Source organism: Lepisosteus platostomus, chromosome 7 (genome assembly GCF_059453375.1).
Source record: "Lepisosteus platostomus isolate fLepPlt1 chromosome 7, fLepPlt1.hap1, whole genome shotgun sequence".
In the NCBI taxonomy this organism is placed as follows: Eukaryota; Metazoa; Chordata; class Actinopteri; order Semionotiformes; family Lepisosteidae; genus Lepisosteus; species Lepisosteus platostomus.
In genome coordinates this window covers 29,757,216-29,771,908 of record NC_142617.1, presented here as the reverse complement: position 1 = coordinate 29,771,908, position 14,693 = coordinate 29,757,216, and the positions used below count along the sequence as shown (strand labels likewise).

Genomic DNA, 14,693 nt, shown 5'->3' with positions numbered 1-14,693 from the left:
GATACTGTACAGTAAGTGATAAATGGTAATGTTATGTGTGTGGGAATCAGGATACCACTTCCTTTTGGTAGTTAGTGCTAGGATTCTATGGAAGAGGTTAATAGGAAGAGGCGCTGGTAAGGTGTCTGGAAGATTGGTTGATACAGTATATAAGTTGTTTTGCCACACTTCAACAGCACTGCCTTTTTCTTCTGGTTTGATAACAATATTGTCTCTGTTTCAGAGAGACTGGAGTGCCTGAACTTCTCCTTGGGTCAGGTTAGACCCGTGTTGTGTTCCCTGAGTGTGGAAAGAGTTTGGGAGCTTGATAGTTACATTAATTAAGAAATAATTAATACTACTGACTGAAAATGGCCAGAGTGGGCAATCCAACAGCTTTCTTTTGGATTAATTTTGATTAATCCATTACCTGCAAGGGTGACATTTTGTAATCTATACATACCACAAGCCGTTATTGGGTCTTTTCTGTTATGCTAAAGCCGACGCCGCAAATATTGTCTCCTCGGATGCTGCGATGGAGTTTGATGTTAGGAGCATATGATTATGAGCTGTGCTACAGACCTGACAGACATCTGACTAATGCTGATGCTTTGAGTCGTCTTCCCTTGAAAAATGGGTCATCAGCAACACCCCCACCATCGGGGGTTCTTTTGTTGTAAATGGTGTCAGATGCACTACTGCAGGGAAGACAAATTGCTGACATGACAGCAAAAGATCCATTCTTTTCACATGTGTTCCATTGGGTTCTGCATGGTTGGTCGGCTGCAATTAATGATCACCTGTTCACACTGTTGTTTCTGGAGGCAGTGGGAACTCACTGCTCACAAGAATTGTGTTTTGAGGGGTTGCCGTGTGTTGGCTCTTCAGTTGGCAGGAGATGGATTTCTTAGGTTGCTATATAAGGCACATCCAGGGATAGTGCACATGAAAGTGGCAAGAAGTCAGGTGCGGTGGCCTGGTCTGGACATTCAAGTAGAGTAAGTGGTAAGGGGGTGTACAAAATGTATGCAAACACGCCATGCACCACCAAAGGCACCTCTGCATCCCTGGGAGTAGCCTGCAAAACCATGGCCACGCCTACACTTGGACTTTGCAGAACCAGTGATGAGCAAGATGCTGTTGGTCATAGTGGATGCCTAATCGAAGTGGCTAGAAGTCATTATAACAGTCATTGTAACACATGGAGTATCTTAAACAATTGTGTCAGACAACGCCATATCTTTCGCATCAGTGGAGTTGGAGGAATTTATATGTTGTGATGCAATACATCATGTAACAGTAAAGAAACAAGTAAAGGGTCATTCCATGCTGAAAAAAGAAAAGAAACACATCATTTCGGTTGTGGAGCCTTCTTCAGGTGTGAACGTTGTGTTGCTTTTTTTCTCTTTTCAGCATGGAGTAAATCTTTACTTGTTCCTTTGCAGCCTATGCATGCTGACACAGCTATCTACTTGAACATCGTGTTAAAGTTGCTCCTTACCACCCTGCATCAAATGGGCAGGCAGAGAATGGTTTAGACTACAATGGAAGCCCTGTCCAGGCTGACAGAGGGAGACTTGGTTACCAAGGTGGCCTGGTTCTTGATCTCTCAGCATACCACTCCAAACCCAGCTACAGGGCAGCCCAGCTGAGCTGCTAATGAACCACAAACTGCAAACAGTGCTGGATCGACTACACCCAGTCTTGGTAGCAGAGATGTCAGAAAAGCAAGCAAAGAGAGGGCAAAAGAGTATGCGTGTAGTTCGTAGATTCGAACCACAGCATGGAGTGCATATCCATAGTTATGCTGGAGGCCCAAAGTGGGTACCTGCTACAGTGGTAGAGGCAACAGGACCACTGTCATGCAGGGCAGTGAAGGCGGATGATAGCATTTATTGCCACCATGTGGATCAGATGCAGGGATGATTGCCAGTTAAGCCTGATAGCTCACAGATTCTAGTGCTGGGAGGCCCAGAGGTTGCCTCGAACCTGACCACTGCTGCAGGAACATCTTCATGCATCTTAATTTTACCTTCGTCCAATTATCCACAAACCCAAAACCCCTGGACATCAACCTGCTTACAAAACTATATGTAAGCTAGAAAGACTCAAAGCAATTTGAGCCTCACTTGCTATCCCGCTAAGTGTTTGCTACTTGTTTACACAATATTGACTCCTTTCTCTGACCACATCTGAGTTAGTTTATGATTCAACAAATGCCTTCTTGTTCAGTAACGTTTTTTAAAATCACAAGATCACTGGAGTTGCCTTGGGCACTAGGATGGGATCCAGCTTGCAAATATTTTTGTCTGCTTGGTAGAAGAATACTTCTTTGCTTCCAATACCCACTTTGTACCAGACCTCTACAGGTCATACATCGATGACTGCGTCAGTGCTGCCACATGCTCTAATGATCATCAAGAGCATTTCCTGCATCATTTCACCAACTTTGACCCATCTCTCAAACATACAGTTAACATACTGCATCTTCTACTACTCTTCCATTTCTGGACATTAACCATCCAAGACTCTCAGCTTCTGTCTGTTATAAACCCACTGATTCACAAAGCTATCTCCTGCACAGTTCTGTTAGGGGTTCGGTAAGAGGGACCGAACCAGTGAGTGAACCCACTTGCAGGAGCGAACAAAGCCAAGCCGTAATCCAAAAGCAAACCGTAATCGTAGGAACGAGCCGAGAGTCCAGGGGAAGCCAGATATCCGAAAGGGAACGAGTACCGAAGCCGAAGCGTGATCCGAAGTCGTAGTCAGTAGAGCAATCCGATAATCCAGGGGTAGCCAGTGATCCGAAACAGAACGAAAGTAACCAATCCAAGCCGAGATCCGAAAAGCCAAAGTCCAAAGGGAAAAACCGTAAACCGAAAGCCAAGACGAACACAGAGTAGAAGTAGTGCAATCAGGAAGCTCGAACGGAAAAACCAATACTGAGCAACGAGGTAGGGAAGGACAGGTGTTTAAGTAGGATGAGACGGGGGTGTGGAGGTGAATGGGAAAACTGATAGGTGAACTGATGGATAGGGGCTACGCCTACTTCTGCCTCCTCCGTTGCCGGGAGGCAGGGATCGTAACATTACCCCCCCCTCTACGGGCATCTCCTGACGCCCTAACAGGACGATCCGGGAAGTTAAGGTGGAAGTCTTGGATGAGGTTGGGGTCCAGAATATCCTTCTCCGAAACCCACGAGCGCTCCTCCGGACCGTAGCCTTCCCAATCGACGAGATATTGTAGGGATCCACGAGACCATCGGGAATCCAGGATTTTATTGACCGTGTAAGCAGGGAGTCCATCAATTACTCGAGGCGGTGAGGGTTTTTGTTGAGGTTTAGACAGGGTGGATCTGTGAAAGGGTTTAAGGAGGGAAACATGGAAAGTAGGGTGGATCCGAAGGGTAGGAGGCAAGGCCAGCCGGTAAGTTACAGGGGTAATCTGGGCGAGGACACGAAAAGGACCAATGTACCTGGGAGCAAGCTTGCCAGAAGGTTGCTTAAGAGGAAGGTTACGAGTAGATAACCAAACAAACTGACCACGTCGAAGTCTGGGTGGGATACGATGGCGCCGATCAGTCACCTTCTTCTGCTGAGCTGAGGTGCGAAGAAGGGTGGCTTTGGCCTTCCTCCAGAAGGTCTTCAGGTTAGAGATGTATTCCTGAACCGAAGGTACCTCTGTGTTGGGATGGGAGTCAGGGATAAGAGGAGGCTGATAACCTAAAGCACACTTAAAGGGAGACATGCCAGTAGATGTGGTATACAATGAATTGTGTGCATACTCTGCCCATGGGAGCAAGGACACCCAATTATCATGGGTAGAGGAGATATAAGTCCGTAAATAGGTCAGCAGTTCCTGATTCATTCGTTCTGTCTGACCGTTGGCCTGAGGGTGATAAGCTGAGGTAAGTGAGACTGAGGCGCCCAGTGACTTACAGAAGGCCCTCCAAAATCGGGAGACAAACTGAGGGCCCCTATCAGAAACAATATCCTTGGGGATGCCATGCAGTCTGAAGATATGCTGTACAAACAATTCTGCTAGTTCTCGAGCTGTAGGTAAAGATGGTAGGGGAATAAAATGAGCAGATTTGGAAAAACGGTCTACCACTACCATAATAGTCGTGTGTCCATGGCTGGGTGGAAGGTCAGTAATAAAATCTACTGAGAGGTGGGTCCAAGGACGGTCCGGGATGGGTAAGGGTTGAAGAAGGCCCGCTGCCCTCATCCGGGAAGACTTCATTTGGGAGCCGATAGAGCAGGCCTGGACATATTCCTTGACATCCTTGGCCATAGTTGGCCACCAGAAGTCTCTGGAGATGAAATCCAAGGTACGGTGGAATCCAGGGTGTCCAGCGAAGTGGGAGTCGTGTCCCCATTGTAAAACTGCCGATCTGACGGAATTAGAGACAAATAACTTGTCCTGAGGGCACTGAGGAGGTACCGTCTGCCCTACCAAGGCTCGTCGGACAATTACCTCAATGTCCCATCTTACAGCTGCCAGGAACTTACCAGACGGGATGATGGGTTCTGGAATCAATTCGGCCTCAGGGGGGTCGTGGATCCGTGAAAGGGCGTCTGCCTTGATGTTCTTGGAACCTGGAGTGTAGGTGATCAAGAAATTAAATCTGGAAAAAAAAGGGACCACCTAGCCTGGCGAGGACAAAGACGTTTGGCCGACTGCAGATACTCCAGGTTTTTATGATCAGTGTAAATTAAAAAAGGGTGATGAGCACCCTCTAACCAGTGCCTCCATTCCTCCAATGCCAGCTTAATGGCCAAGAGCTCACGGTTACCGACGTCGTAGTTCATTTGGGCAGGGGATAACTTCTTAGAGAAGAAGGCACAGGGATGAAGAATCTGTTTTTCTCCATGACGTTGGGAGAGAACAGCACCCACACCATGGCCAGAAGCATCCACTTCGACCACAAAGGGCAAAGTTGGATCAGGGTGTTTTAGGATGGGGGCTGTAGTGAACAGGTGTTTCAGACGCTGAAATGCTTCTTCGGCTTGAGGGGTCCATTTGCCTTGTTTTGGTCCTTTACGGGTCAAAGAGGTTATGGGAGTGACCACCGAGCTGAAGTTTCGAATAAACTTCCTGTAAAAGTTAGCAAAGCCGAGAAATCGTTGAATGTGTTTGAGATTCTTGGGAGTGGGCCAATCAGTAATCGCCAAGACTTTACTCGAATCCATTTCCACCCCCTCCGGTGAGATGACGTACCCTAAAAAGTGAATCCTCGAAGCATGGAAGGTACACTTCTCTAGTTTGACATATAGTTTATTCTTAATGAGCCGGGAGAGTACTTCTCTGACATGGAGAACATGATCCTGGAAGGAATCAGAAAAAAATAATATGTCATCTAGATAAACCAAGACAAATCTTTGTAGGAGATCACAAAAGATGTCATTAATAAAAGACTGAAACACTGCTGGAGCATTAACCAAACCAAAGGGCATGACCAAATATTCGTAATGTCCATGGGTTGTCATGAATGCCGTCTTCCACTCATCCCCCTCCCGAATGCGGATTAGGTTATATGCCCCTCGTAAATCCAGTTTGGTAAAGATCTTGGCTCCATGCACAGACTCAAGTGCTGCTGGAATTAGAGGCAAAGGGTACCGATTCTTGATTGTGATCTCATTGAGGCCACGATAGTCGATGCAGGGACGGAGCCCACCATCCTTCTTTTCCACAAAAAAAAAACTGGCACATGCTGGTGAAGTGGATGGACGTATAAGCCCAGCCTTCAGAGAGTCTTGTATATAGACTTTCAGGGCCTCAGACTCAGAATTGGAGAGTGGAAAAATACGACCTTTCGGAGGGATAGTACCTGGCAAGAGGTCAATGGCACAATCATATGGTCGATGAGGGGGGAGGGCCAAGGCCTCCTGCTCATTAAAGGCTTCCTGTAGATCAGAATATTGAGGGGGTATGGTAGGAACCCCTGAAGGGGACGTCGCCATGAGTGCAATCTTCACTGGGAGGCGACAGCAATTTCTAATACATCTGGGTCCCCAAGCTACAATCTCTTTACGTGACCAAGAAATATGTGGGTCATGCTGCTGTAGCCAAGGAAAGCCTAGCACCAGAGGATGTGTTGGGGTCTCAAGGAGATAAAACCAGATGTCTTCCACATGGGTGGCGCCTATCTGCAGGCTTATAATTTCCGTTTGGCACCTAATAAGTCCTGGAGATACGGGGGAGCCATCAATAGACTGGTCACGAAGAGGGGTAGTCACCAGGGTCAAGGGTAGTTTCCAAGCTCGAGCGACGGAGGCGTCTATAAAGTTTCCTGCCACCCCTGAGTCTATAAAAGCAAGAAGAGGTCTCTTTTCATTACCCCAGAATAGTGTAGAACAAATAAAAAATCCTGAGGAAAGCTGAGGGAATTGAGTATTCTCACTCACCTTAGGATTCTGAGAAGGTGGGCGGCGCCTCAAGGATGAGTATGCTGCAGGGCAGGCCGCTTTAAAGTGTCCAAATTTCCCACAGTACAGGCAGCGACCCTCTCGTTGGCGCCTCTCTCGTTCTTCAGGGGTTAACCGGGTGCGGGCTATTTCCATAGGTTGTTCTGAGTCGGCAGATCTGAAAGGTGATAGCCAAGGAGCCTCTAGTATAGGGGACCGAGATCTCTCAGCACTCCTATGACGAATTCTGAGTTCTAATTGCAATACCTGTGAAATAACTTCCTCCAAGGTATTGCCCAATTGCGGCATATTAACCAGATGGTCCTTAATTTCTTCACTGAGTCCTTGACAGAAAAGAAAAATAAGGACCTCATCGTCCCAGTGAGTTTCTGCTGCTGCTACTCGAAAATCTATAGCATAATCATGTACAGACCGGCGGCCTTGGTGGATGGAGGAGAGGCGGAAGGCAGAGTCTTGGCCAACTACGGGACGACAAAAAACCCCCTTAAATTTTCCTAAATAAGATCATAATCCTGAATTTCAGGAGCCCCGCGATCAAGCAGAGCAGTAGCCCATTCCAAAGCGCGGCCGGTTAGCAGTGAAACTATGAAGGCGATCTTGTCCTGAGGAGAAAAAAAAGTTTCCGGATGGAGCCTGAAAACCAGCGCACACTGTGCTAAGAAGCCCCGACATTTCGTAGGGTTGCCGTCAAACCTGTCAGGTGGCGTTAGTGGAAGAGGTCGAGGGGCAGGTGTAGGAGCTGGCAGGGGCGGAGCCGAAGGGCGATGGGCGGCATTGCAGACAGGTGCGCAGAGATCTGTTGGACAGAAGCCTGGAGCTGAAGTAAGGCTTGTCCGTGCTGATCCAAAGCCGAGCGAATCTCCTCTTGCTCCGCTGGGTCCATGTTAAATGGCTCAGTATTCTGTTAGGGGTTCGGTAAGAGGGACCGAACCAGTGAGTGAACCCACTTGCAGGAGCGAACAAAGCCAAGCCGTAATCCAAAAGCAAACCGTAATCGTAGGAACGAGCCGAGAGTCCAGGGGAAGCCAGATATCCGAAAGGGAACGAGTACCGAAGCCGAAGCGTGATCCGAAGTCGTAGTCAGTAGAGCAATCCGATAATCCAGGGGTAGCCAGTGATCCGAAACAGAACGAAAGTAACCAATCCAAGCCGAGATCCGAAAAGCCAAAGTCCAAAGGGAAAAACCGTAAACCGAAAGCCAAGACGAACACAGAGTAGAAGTAGTGCAACCAGGAAGCTCGAACGGAAAAACCAATACTGAGCAACGAGGTAGGGAAGGACAGGTGTTTAAGTAGGATGAGACGGGGGTGTGGTGGTGAATGGGAAAACTGATAGGTGAACTGATGGATAGGGGCTACGCCTACTTCTGCCTCCTCCGTTGCCGGGAGGCAGGGATCGTAACAAGTTCTTTCCACCCCAGACATACTTAAAACATTCACCCCTTTTCACAGTTCTTCAGGCTCTGATGACTATGCAGTGATGACACGGACTTCCATAACCAAACCGTCAAAATGCACTCTTTTTTCATTAACAGAGGATACCCTACCCATATTATTGACAGGGCCCTCTTCCGAGCCAAAAAAGCCCTTAGACTATCAACCCAAATAGGAACTCTCAGACTCACGATCACACTCACCCTAACAACCTTTCTATTTAGTGCTAGTGCTATTTCTTTTCCCAGGACCATAAATGTCCTCATCTTACAGGATGACACCCCAACTGGTACCCTCTTTCCTGCCCTATCATCTCATATTACTGACCACCTAATCCACACAATTTTCTTGTTCACAGTTTCCATGACTTCCCACAGTAATCCACACCAAGCACTTTCCCCTGCCACAGAACCTGCTACATCACCTGTAAATACATATACTGTATCCAATACCATGCACATTCAAGACTCCTCTGGACAATTCTGGATCACCCAGATGACATTGTATTTCCAATAACTTAATTTACTGCATCTCTTGCAGAAAATTCCTGTACATTGGTGAGACAGGGAGGAGTCTACTAAAACTTTCTAAGTTAATATATGCCTCTGACAGCATTGTTATACTTTCCTTTTTCATATCAGCTAATCTTCTGACTCACTATCCTATCTCTCTATTTTCAAACCTTCATATGCCCCCTGACAGAAATGCACCTGCTCATTCTGGTGCAATACTCTAAATCTCTAAAAAGAGAGAAATACTCTAAAAAGAATTTCCTTTTGTAATACAAAGTTTTGTTTCATTTTTTGCTTTATCTGTTTTTCCTATTGTTCCTGTATTTCGTCATTATTCTTCTCTAGTTGTACCTTGTCCTTGTCAAAGCTACTTTTCTGCTTTTCATTTAGAAGTACTGACTGCTTGCATTCAATGGTTTTCTGCTCAAGCGTCTCAATTTTATCATCTCTGCATCTAAACCTTTAGTTCACATTCTTAACACTTTAATGTCCTAACTTTTCAATTTCCTGTACTTACTTTTTAAGAGAGATTGAATTCTAGCTTTAGCCTTATAAAGTGTAAGTCCTCTCTTTTTTCCCTTGCCTAACTTAGTTCTTTTATCATCAAGTCTCCTGCATTGTTCCACTAACCTAGTTTATGCACATTTTTAAACTGTGCTCCTAATTCACAGAATTCCTCATTAGTACGCTTTACATCACTTAATTCAGTCTTTCCTGCATCCTTCCCAAAGATGCACAGGAGACGTAGCTGATAGTTGTCTCCTGTGCATGTTCTACAGCTGAAATTGCAGTGCTTTCTTTTCTTACTTGGGGCAGACTAAAGATGTGGCAGTCAAAATTTTCCCTGTCACTTTTGCTGAAACAGGATTTTTCTTTGTACATACAAACTAATCACACTTTGAAAAAATATATATATATTATTTTTCACTTTGGGGACCTTTCTGTCTGTAATTGTGATTCAAGATATCAAAAAGCATTTTTTCCTATTTTTTGGCTCAAGAAAATTTGTAGATGTTCATCATTTGTCTGTTTGTCAAGATATTTACATGTAACTTTTTGCTTTGTTCGATTTAAGTCAAGAATGATCCACATGATCCATGAATAAAAATATTAAAATTTTACTAAAATCTCTATTTGTGATATGGTAGCATTTACAATGTTGTGTTGCAAATCTGTTATTAACAATTTCGACATCATAAATAGTGCCCCATGAACAAATAATCAAATTTTCATAAATGTTTATGTATTAACATTGTGTAAAAATATATAATACTGGTCCTTTAATGCAGGAAGTTGCTCATTCTACCCTTTGTAAATACATACTGTAGTTTAAAGGACAGATAAAACTTTAAATGTCTTTTTGATTTAGGTTTTTATTTAAAAATGATACAATATGAAACTTAGATTATTCAGTTTTAAAAAGTATTGGCACAGCTAAGAAATAATATGACATGCTAGTTAATTTTAAAATGCAATTGTTTCCTAATGTTACCTTTAAGGCTAAGACAGAAAACTCTTGAGGTTTCATTTGTATAAAAAAACATTAGCAATAAAAAGGGTGAACTGAACCCAGAGCCTCAGGGCTTCAAGGCAGCAATGCTTACTATTATGCCAATCGTGCTACTATTTATGGAATCAACACATTTTATTTAGATTTTTCTTTCAGTTTATCTGACATTTAGCTTTTTTAATCGTTAAATAATGTGGTCCTCATTTTTAATTCAACAAAATGGGACATCATTACAAATTGTGAAAATATTTGCATGGCACTGTAGCTGGGTTGTTTCTCATTGGTGACCAGGCTGAATGACAGTCAATTTACATTACAGAATAGGACGTTTATTGTATAGAAACAAATTAAAAAATTTGGTAAGTCAAGGAAAAGTATTTTTGTATTTGATTCATTATACTGTAGAAAGTAAAATGATTACACAGTATTAAAGAACTACTACAGAAGGTAGAAAGTGTACAAATATATTGTATTTTTGTAGAATTAATGAAGTTTGATCAACTGAAAAGAGAATGATACTTAATAGGTTTAATACAATTATTTAATTGTTTTCAGGGTTTAAAAGTACTATATGATCTGCATGTAAGGCAATCACTGCTGAGCATAGTTAAACAGCAACACAAACAGCCAACACACCCTTTTTCTTGGTTTTCTCCTCAGGCTTCTCTCCATTTATCTGGAACATGGAAGCTGGCTCTTTCTTTTTGGATTTTGTCACTTTTCCTTTGGCTTCTGAGTCATTATTTTCTTCTAAAAGGATGACAGAAAATAATGAAAAGAACATTTAAATTGAGATGAAGGAACAAATTAGTTTCAACCCTTTCAACGTTATTTTTATGTATATTTCGAGGCTTAGAAGAAATTGGCATCCAACAATCAAATGAGTGCACTTCAAACCACAGTAAAAGTAAATTGTACACAGTACACATTTTCCGGTATGCGCATTGCCATATTCTGCAACGATTATTTGCAGTATGGTGAAGTGGCTCTATTACATTGTAAACAAGCAGACTTGTGAATACATCTCTTTCAATCCTATAGAAATATTGCTCTCGACTTTGAGGTGGTTTTGTCGACAAATACTACTTACTTGTTAACTCTTCATGCAGATCACAGTGGAACATTTCAGTGGTGAAATGTCTGATGTAAAACCTGTACTTTTTTCGCTCATACATCGCATTCTTCGTATTATATTAGTCATTACAATGACTTGTGAACAGGAAAGATCGCTTCACATCCCAATTCTTGCAAACTCTTGACAACATGGCAACCATACAGTACTTTCACAAAGTTCACGATTATGTTAAATTCAGAATTAAAAAAAACAACAAATTCAATTCTGACAATTCATTTATTTTGCTGCCAAGATTTAATAAATTGGAAACTGCAGTTTCCCTTTAACGAGTGTAATTTTAAAGAATTACCTAATTTTCCAAACACAAAGCTTCTTAAAATTATATATGTACAGCATTTGTTTCTTTCCTGCACACCAGTTTCAAATAATAATACATGTATTTGCATAATTTTTGTCATTGAGGACCTATTTCATCCACTGCCTAAGCCAGGGGTGGGCAAACTTTTTTGTCCCAAGGGCCACATAAAATTTTTAAACTGTATAGCGGGCCACTTCAGGCTGCTGTTACAGATAGCCTATGCCCTATATAAGTTTAAAATCCAACATAGGCTTATTAGTTCAAGGTTAATGATAATTGAATAAAACTTGATGTTTAACTCGCATGCCATTACCTCGACCCAACGGGTAACTGTTCTGCGTGATAAACTTATTTTCTCAAATTTTCTCTTACTTTCTGGACAAAGAATATCTGCAGTTTCTATCATACACTTATTCAAAATCTCCCTTTCAGAGAGTGGCTTGCTTTGTTTAGCAATTTTATATGCAGGCAGGTAGCTTGCCTTTGAGCTGGCCTCTTGGATAGTAGAAGGGCGGAAAAATACATTTTGCTGAGCCTGTAAACTAGCGGCTAGTTTGGAAGCTCTATTATCCCACTCTTCACGTGTCAGATTGCTAGCATACTGTAGATAGCATGTTTGGTAGAATAATGCCAACTGAGATCATATTCTTTGAGACTTTCCTTACAAATTAAACATATAGCCTTTGTTCCAACCTATGTGAAAAAGTATTTTGCAGTCCATTCTTTGTTGAACACTCTGCATTTACTGTCAACTTTCTGCTTCTTCAATCCACTCATTTTGGCACAGGTTCCCTCACAGTGAACACACTCTAACTGGTGAATCAAATTGGTAAAGCAGGGCTTTCCCAAACTTTTTGGGTCCATGCCTCACTTGATCTGTCAATTTTCCACATGCCTCCCATATGTCAAAAATACGTTCTATGGCAGTGCGATATTTTACAAAAGATTATAAATTTGAAAAGGAAATGATGGGTCAAATACAAACAATGTTGATCCAATTTTTATCAAAACCAAAAAGCTTGATCAAAATAGTAAAAACACATTTTATTATTTGAATGTGAAAACAATTTGAAAAAATTAAAAAAATAGTCAACATCTTTGTAAAATGCAAATAATATGACTTAGAAAAAGTACAAATTTAACATAAATGTTTTTTTAAAAAGGGGGAGAAATACAATGTCTTTTTGTTTGTGCCTCTTAATGGGTAGGTGGGCTTGTTTAATAAATTATGTTAACATAATTCACCAAAAATACTGGGTAGTATTTTCGAAATGCCAACGTGCATCTCCTTCTCCACATTGACTCTTGATCTGAACTTGGATTTGATAACCGCAAGTGCTGAAAACCCAGCCTCACAAAGGCAGGGAATTGCAAAGGGAGGGAGAATTCACAGAACTCTGTTGCTTACTCTTGGTACTCCAATAGTATGAGGTTTTTTGCATTGTGCCACTCGGTATGCAACTTTGTATGAAAGAAGAACTTTGCTTCGGACTGTAATTTGGTTACAAAAAGCAGCTTTCTGTTCATTCATTTAACTTGCGCGAAAAATACTCACAAGGCTTACATATCAAATTGCTGTGAACAGTTTCCAAATGACATTTCAATTTATTGGGAAGCATGCTCTCAGCATCCAATACTTTAAGGTAGACAACACACTGAGGACATTTTTCAGTGTCCACAATTGTCCACGTGAAACCGAAATTCAAGAACCTGTCGTCATACTTTCTCTATTTGCATTTCTGTTTCACTCTAGAACTAGGCTCCTTCATGTTTTTTATTCATATTTAAAACCTCTCAATTGCGATCGTGTTACAAAAAACTCACAAAATGACCACTCATAGAAACGTGAAACACCGAAGCTGCGGCCAACTGGTACGCTGCTTACAGAGTCTTACAGACTGCCGACAATTTAGTACCTGGTACCAGGTGGCCTAAGCGATGCATAGTATCCATTTTGCACCATCATCCCTACATGGTAAATTAGGTGGATATATCCATTTTTTTACCAATTGAATTAAGAGAGATATTTAGAAAGTCTAGATTGTGCAAGCCCATAGAAGAATTTAAGGTTACATCTTCACAAATAGAGTCATATGATCTTTAATGGTCACTAGTAGTCAGAAACCTCATTTCATGTTTCAGTCTAAAGGACGGAATCTCCTTAAGCAGTGTTTGGAGTCACCATAGTGGTGTACTGGTTTGGAATTTCTTATCGAATGGGAACTGTACCATTTACTGGTCTGGTAACATCACTTACAGAAACAAATTGATTTTGCTTGAAAGTTTGCCTGTGCTATTACTTCTAAGATTAGAAAAGATTAAGATTAAAGGTCATAAAGCAACTATTTAAATTTCTGAGGAAAAAGACAATTACATTCATTATAGAAAATATAAATGAATCACTTTTGTTTTGAGCTTTTGTGATGCCATAAGTAAAAGCCAGTAATAATTTATAAACCAGTGCAAATCAGTTCTTCTCTCATAAGTGAGGTTCTGATAGACAATGAAGAAGGAGGATTCTAACCTTTGGCTCTAGCTTTCTTGTCCTTGCTTTCTCCAGATGCATTGGCAATGTCTTTTGTTTTTTTCTTTGTCCTTTTTGAGGGGGCTTCTTCAGGAGCTTCATCTGCATCCTCCTCATCTTCCTCATCATCTGAACCTGATAAAGAGAAAACCAAGATAAAGATTACTTTTGACTGCAGTAATGTTTGGTTACTGGTTCCTAAAGGTTGAAAGTTTTTAATAAACCACTAATTGGCACCTTCCCTGATATGAAAGCCTATCTGTTTTGGATTATGGAAATTCACTTTTTCTTATTAAGCTAGTCCAGTGTAGATTTGGTTTTGTGCTTTAGGTCATTGTCCCAGTGACACTTAAGTTTCTGTTGCAGTTTATTTAATTATATCACAAGTTTTAATAGAAAATTGGGAGGAAGGTTAGATCCTAATCTAAACCAAAACTTCCACTTGCCTACATATATCGCCTACTTCCACCTGGGACTTCCTTTCGTATATCTGTTTTGCATTTTGGCATGTACAGCATTCAGAGACAAATGACTCGCACTCGGTGCTGATAAAGTGCACTTCTCCACTGCAGCTTGCCCGGCTCAGTTTCAGCCTCTGTATGTTATCCACCTTTCCTAGCATGGCAGGTTTCAGAGATCCGACCATACAAACTAGGATGGGATGAGTTAACTTGCCAGCTTGATAAAGTAGCTTTCCAGACTCATCCTTTCTGCAAACAACAGTCAGCTCCTTGCACCTGCTTTCCTCTTTTCCCACCTCTTTTGATGCCACTTCTCCTTGCAGTCCCAGATCAACCAGGCAGAGACAAGGCTTATTATTTCACTTAGAATTAAATTATATTAAAGTTATGTCAATTTTGATACCCTTTTAGGA

The 14,693-nt window shown here is 42.0% G+C and overlaps 1 protein-coding gene and 1 long non-coding RNA gene across 8 annotated transcripts in view; one reads left to right on the top strand and one right to left on the bottom strand.

The window, feature by feature from the left end:
* Nucleotides 1-14,693, top strand: part of LOC148658504 (uncharacterized) — a 340,797-nt gene that overhangs the window by 217,730 nt on the left and 108,374 nt on the right. The window lies entirely within an intron of this gene.
* The window catches only part of tulp1a (TUB like protein 1a), a 53,660-nt gene that overhangs the window by 14,135 nt on the left and 24,832 nt on the right, over nt 1-14,693 (bottom strand). For all 7 annotated transcript variants that reach the window (XM_088639782.1, XM_088639780.1, XM_088639783.1 and 4 more), the window contains 2 exons: nt 13,820-13,954; nt 10,499-10,612 (listed from right to left, as the gene is read on the bottom strand). In XM_088639782.1, coding sequence (XP_088495908.1) covers nt 10,499-10,612; nt 13,820-13,954 — 249 coding nt within the window. The remainder of the gene's footprint in view (nt 1-10,498; nt 10,613-13,819; nt 13,955-14,693) is intronic.